The sequence below is a fragment of the Spinacia oleracea genome, chromosome 6, assembly GCF_020520425.1.
Source record: "Spinacia oleracea cultivar Varoflay chromosome 6, BTI_SOV_V1, whole genome shotgun sequence".
NCBI lineage: Eukaryota > Viridiplantae > Streptophyta > Magnoliopsida > Caryophyllales > Amaranthaceae > Spinacia > Spinacia oleracea.
In genome coordinates this window covers 33047889-33054332 of record NC_079492.1, presented here as the reverse complement: position 1 = coordinate 33054332, position 6444 = coordinate 33047889, and the positions used below count along the sequence as shown (strand labels likewise).

The following is a 6444-nucleotide window of genomic DNA, read 5'->3' as shown; positions in this document are numbered from 1 at the left end:
AAATGACTTAGTATTATATCAAAATTTGTGTTCAATTATTATTTTAACCAATTAAATTCATTGGGTCATTTAATCTCTCACACTTTTCCATTGGTACATTAAATTTTTCTCATTTCCCAATATCAGAATTTTGATAAAAGTGAAAACATTATAAATAAACGTAATTTATCTTGTTTAAATAAAAAAATGAGGAATCTCGATGCAAATTAATTAATCGTTAAAACGGGTGATATACCAAACGTAAAAAACAAAAAGAGAAGGAGGGAGTACATAATATTGACTCTTCACATTATCCATTTATTAATTTTGACCATATTTGTTACTAATATGTAAAGGTAAATTTTGTACTTTTATTTGTCATTAACTTAATCTCAATATATATTTTCAAAATATCTCATTTTTTAAAACTTTTTATTAATATGTAATTAAAGATAGGAATAGTCAAAATTAGTATATATGTATAGCATAGAAAATCAAAATGATACATCCATTGTGAAACGGAGGAAGTATAACCTAACTCTTGAGCTGGCGTTAAAAAAGTGAATGACTTTTTTACCCTTAGTTTAAAAATCATTAAGTAAAAAATCATCGGAATATATTTAAAATATCAATTTAAAAAGTATTTACCATACTTGATGGATATATAGAAAGTAAGCAAGGTAACTATAAAAACGCAAGAAGTAATTGATGAATTAAGTATTACTTTTTATGTTATTTTAAATTACAAACATGCATCATGTAAATATAGAGGTAGTATAGTACTTTTTATATTGAAATAAATCTAACAAGGTTCCCCTTGATTATACCATTTTTTTCATGAAACTTTTTAAAAATTTGATATGATATGATATGATATGGTGCATTTTTTTTTTGTTTTTTAGCCTTGAATTATGATCTAGAAGATTCTTAAAAATCACCATCATGAAACTGAAGTATATATTCAAATTGGGTGTAAAATTGCAAAATGTCGAGTCCACCCTAAAACAAGAACAACACTATAGAGACAAAAACAACTAATAATAATAATAATAATAATAATAATAATAAATAATAATAATACACCACTAACATTATTAAGTCGACGATCTATGACACCCCTCAGATTGTCATCCACACTACTACTACAAATAGACACACGCCACCTAATGATGTTAATTGATTCCAAACACACTCAACTACTTGCTCCTTCCGTTTGTTAATATTCTACTGCGGATTTCATGATTTGCTCCATGTCGAATTATTACTCAAAATGTATCTTTTTATCTGATAACAATAATATTATAATAGTTTAGGGGCGGCTAGTTCGATGTGATGTCCAAGGTAATCTATACAGTACTTCGTAGATTTTGTGGTCTTGCACATAAAGGAAATATGACTTGCTTCGGGCCGGCCAATTTTATCCAACTTAACTGAAAACCAATAATTAGTAATCACAAATTTTTCAGAAAGGCCGATCTATGATAATATATCGTGTGATACACCAAAAGATAAAAGTTATCCGCATTTATTCTGTTTTTTTAGTTACACTTATTGATGTTATTAGTTTTCTTTATTGTAGTTATAAGTTACCTTATTTACAAGGCTATTAACTGAAATGGTAGAACAAAGTACAATATTGCACATAGTGTGGGTTCAAGCCTCACATAGCCTACTATTTATATTATACTTGTGTATTAGTATATTCTCGTTGTTGGTGTTGTATTGGTCATACTTATAAATTGTAACAAGCATATCACTTTTGATAAGAGTCACTTCATTGATTATTGTTAGGGTCACATTTTTCATTGGTTAGGGTCACATTTATCATTGAGTAAGGTAATTTTAGTCCTCGAATAAGGTCACTTATATCTTTAGTCGGGTACACTTTTATCTTTGGTCTGGGTCACTTTTTACCTTGAGTGAGTTTTATTTTTCACTTTTTATGTGCTAAGTTGGATGTACAGTATAATACCGTAGATCGGGGGCACACAAAAGTTTTTGATGAATAATTACAATGTATATAGTGTCAAAAATTCGGTTTTATGTAAAGATTAATGTTCGAGTAATACAAACGCTATGTAATTTATAAGTTGTGTTTGTAATAAAAGTCTTTGAATAGAGCTGAGGTACGTTTAATTAGGCTTTGCTCTTATAGAAAAATAAATCTGAAGTAAACTTAATTATTAGACTGAAACTGAACGACAACTTGCACTCTCCAGAAAAAAAAAAAAAAAAAATCCAGCTAATTAATAATAACAAAACTAAACAAGTTAAATAAAAATGAGAGGTTAAAAAGTAATGGAGAATGTGGTCCTCTTTTAATTTTGAAAGCCTTGAACCAAAGCTATGTTCCATTATATATAGCCCGGCACTTGATTACAAATCTCTTCATTCTTATAATCTTATATTTGCAAATTAAAAATGGAAGGATTTAACAACAGTGAAGATGAGCAATTTATGGGAAATTCATTATCTTACATTGATGTGTATTGCCAAGCAGACAATTGCACGTCGGACTTGACTGATGCGAAGCGCTACCACCGCCGTCACAAGGTCTGTGAGTTCCATGCCAAGGCTCCGGTGGTCATTGTTAACTCGAAACACCAGCGATTCTGTCAGCAATGTAGCAAGTGCGTATCCCACATTCCTCCTTGTTCACACCCAGAAACATATACACTTACTTCTACGTCAAGATATCTTTATGCGTGACCAAATTCATAGGTACACATGTATGCGAATTATGTGCTCCTAGGCGACTAGCAACAATCGAGGAGTCGATTAATTCTTCTTTTGTTGCGACATCATCTAGGCACAACCAGGTATTTTTTTTAATATGTATGCCACCATTACATTAGGCTGGTTGTCCTAGCTAACACTCCCTTCGTCCCTAAATTATAGTCCTGTTTGATTAAAAACACACACGGATTTTAAGAAAAGTGAAATTTAGTGTGTGGGAAATTGAAATATAGTATATTGATGTTGAAAAAATAGAATATAGTACATGTAAAAAAGAATAAAGTACATAAAGACGAGAAAATAGTACATGTAAAAAGGAATAAACTACATTTTTTTTTGTGGTCCCAAGTGAGGGTAACATGGAAAATATTTCATGTTCAAATAAGAAAACAAGACTATAATTATGGGACGCCCGATTTGGAAAACATGACTATAATTTTGGGACAGAGGGAGTAGTACAATATTTCGTTATAGAGTCAAAGTCAACTACTACAGTTATACTAGAAATGTTGAGTTTGACTTTTTTATTTATTTTTGGTGCGAATAAGCCGCAAGGGCGGGGATGAAAATCGATTTCAGAATCACCTGGAACGGAATAAAAGCTCTAACCAACTGAGCTATCCATTACTTTCCGACTTTAAATCTTTAATTTGAGATTTGAGGCTGAATTATTAGAGGACGAGATTATTAGGCTGACTTTGAATCTAAGTAACAGAGCCATCTCTTTGTGACTAGTAACAATCGAGGAGTCACTTCTTCTTTTGCGACATCAATATCATCTAGGCGCAACAGGTTTTTAATATGTTCTATATGGAACAATTAGGCCGGTCCTAGCTAGTATAATTTGGTAACCTACTCCATAAAATATTTCATTAGAGTCAAAGTCAACAATTTTTTAGTATAACTGTAGTTTTTTTTTTTTTTTTTTGAGATAAATATAACTGTACTTGTTGACTTTAACTCGTAAGGCTGAATTATTAGAGGACGAGATTTAGTCACTCATCTCTGTAACAAAGTGGTCTCTGTGTGAAGTTAATAAATATGTTAAATATATGTACTATAATAGATTAGATTGTTTAAATTAATCATTTCAAGTTAACGACACTTGATTAGCTCCTTTTCCATTACATAAAAAGTAATTTAGTACAAAACGTTAGATTTATACTCCCTCCGTCCCGGAATACTCGACCCGATTTGACCGGTACAGAGTTTAAGAGACTTGAATTGACTTATTTATTTTAATAGGTAGTAGTTGATAGTGGGGTATTATTTTAATGTAGTTAGTGAGAGATGGGTTAAGAGGTGGGGTTGGGAAAAACTTGACTGACTCTGGAGGTTGGATCCGAAAGACAGAGTTCAATCTTCTTATTTGCCGCTCTTGCCGCAACTAATTCATCTAGGGCAGCTCTCTCAGTTGGTTAGCGAGTGCTAGCTTTCTTCTTCTGTCAGAGACGGATCCGGCACATAGAGATGTGGGTAAAGGAAGCCTCAAAAAGCGAAGGCCGTGTAGGTCACGTGACCTGCACCAGTTATTCCATATATTTTGATATTGAAAATCAAATTTTAGAGTAGGTGTTGAATTTTTAATTATTTTTTGTATGGAGTAGAGGGTAGGTGGGTTAATAGGGGTGGAGTGAGAAATAATATAATATTGTTAGAATATTTCCATTTTTAGAAACAGGTCAAATATTAAGGGACGACCCGATAAGAAAAACAGGTCAAGTATTCCGGGACGGAGGGAGTATGAAATATATTCCTTGATCTTTAACTAGCAATCTTGACATTTCAAAAACCTTTTGTTACGTTTTGTTACGATAAAGAAAGTTACGTTATAAAAAGACGTCCTATTAAGATGCAATCTATAACGCAGTTTACATTGTTTAATTAGGACAGTTTCCTTATAGTTTTAGTTTACCTTAATTATTATTTTATTAGTTTGTCATCAACGAGAATACACACCTCGATAATATTTACACTTTGCGATTTTAATAAGTTTGGAACTTGGATTGGTGTTAGCTAGGTTCCATGACACATCGGAGTTCGACGACACGAAAAGGAGTTGCCGGAAGAGGTTGGCTGGACACAACGAAAGGAGAAGGAAGAACTCCTATGATGTTTCTGCGGAATCATCGTCTGCAGACTGAGGCCACCACACAAAGATCCAGCTAGCTAGCGAGGGGGGCTAGCTAGCAGCTAGGTCATTAGGGAGTGATTGTGATTATTATAGATAAAACCATAGATTAGGCCTCCAATCAATGGTTTTATCTATAATAGTGATTCATTATCATTCTTTTTAATGCTCTCTATCTTCTGTCAAACCCATTTTCTATGTCAACTTTGATTGTCCTACTAAATAAATTCCCCTTTTCTTTTTCTGTCATGTCTTTTAGCCTCGTGTTATTACTTGAATAATTGTGACTATACACTTGTGCGTATGTATTGGAGAGGTTGGCTAAATCCATGAGGCCTTGTTGTTTTTGTGAGCTGAACTACACTGAATTAAATAATAAATAATATGAAGATAATAAATTAATAATAAATTAAATTGAGCTGAATTAATAATAAATAATACTAATAATAAATAATATGAAGAAAAATTAATAATAATAATAATAATAATAATAATAGATAATTAAGTATAAATAATAATGAAAAATAATAAATAAGTTATAGAATAATACATAATATGAAGATAAATCTAATATACATATATAAAGGAGGCATATTTGCTGAAAGATTAGAGCGCCACCTAGGATTACTAATGGTTTCGGCCAATGAAAAATAAGATTTCTAATTTCTTTTTGAATTAAAAAAATCAAGTGCCACGTAGATAATTAATTATGTGCCACGTAGATTTATTTTAATTAATTAATTATTAATATATACTCCCTCCGTTCCATAATGTTCCTCACTTTTCCATTATGCGCGGTCTCCAATGCACAACTTTGACCGTTAATAATTTTGATTTCGTATTAGTAAAAATTATAAAAAAATTGATATTTTGAAAATTGATATTTTGAAAATTGATATTGACACGAATCCAATGGTATCCCACAAGTTAACATTTATACACGTAATCATACTATTAATTACGGTCAAAGTTTTTAAATTTTGACCATATGAATAGTAAACATGAGGAACATTATGGAACAGAGGGAGTACAACTCCATCGAAAATCAAACACTCTAATAATTAAAAAATAATCGATTGACACGTAGATAATTAATTAGGTGCCACATAGATATTTTAAATAATTACTAATATATACAACTCCATCTAAAATCAAACACTCTAATGATTAAAAAATAAATCTAAAACAAAATTTATCCACAATCAAACAATAATATAAAATAAAATAAAATAAATAAAATTCAATTTAAAATCACATTAATCCAATATTAGAGCGCCAAGTAGAAAAATCTAATGGCTTCGTCCAATGGAGGAATATTTGCAAAAATATTAGAGCGCCACCTAGGATTACTAATGGTTTCGGCCAATGAAAATAATATTTATAATTTCTTTTTGAATTTAAAAAATCAAGTGACACGTAGATAATTAATTAGGTGCCACATAGATATTTTAATTAATTACTAATATATACAACTCCGTCGAAAATCAAACACTCTAATAATTAAAAAATAATCGATTTCCACGTACATAATTAATTAGGTGCCACGAAGATATTTTAATTAATTAATTACTAATATATACAACTCAGTCTAAAATCAA

At 30.8% G+C, this 6444-nt stretch overlaps 1 protein-coding gene across 3 annotated transcripts; it reads left to right on the top strand.

The window, feature by feature from the left end:
• The first annotated feature begins 2105 nt into the window (after positions 1 to 2105).
• LOC110775292 (squamosa promoter-binding protein 1) lies at positions 2106 to 5090 on the top strand. Of its 3 annotated transcripts, none has more exons than XR_002529712.2 (2): positions 2106 to 2798; positions 4736 to 5090. XR_002529712.2 is itself a non-coding variant. In XM_021979898.2 (2 exons), the coding sequence occupies exons 1-2, from the start codon at positions 2401 to 2403 to the stop codon at positions 4857 to 4859; spliced, it is 333 nt and encodes a 110-aa protein (XP_021835590.1). In that variant the 5' UTR covers positions 2315 to 2400; the 3' UTR covers positions 4860 to 5090. The 3 variants fall into 3 exon arrangements, 1 of the variants encoding a protein (XP_021835590.1); XR_008923974.1 differs by having other exon boundaries at positions 4732 to 5090; XM_021979898.2 differs by having other exon boundaries at positions 2315 to 2609.
• Positions 5091 to 6444: the final 1354 nt, after the last annotated feature.

Coding starts and splice junctions, on each gene's coding strand:
- LOC110775292 (XM_021979898.2), top strand. CDS start 2,401: ATGGAAGGATTTAACAACAGTGAAGATGAGCAATTTATGGGAAATTCA. Junction 2,610..4,735: donor TTCTGTCAGCAATGTAGCAA/GTGCGTATCCCA, acceptor GGTGTTAGCTAG/GTTCCATGACACATCGGAGT.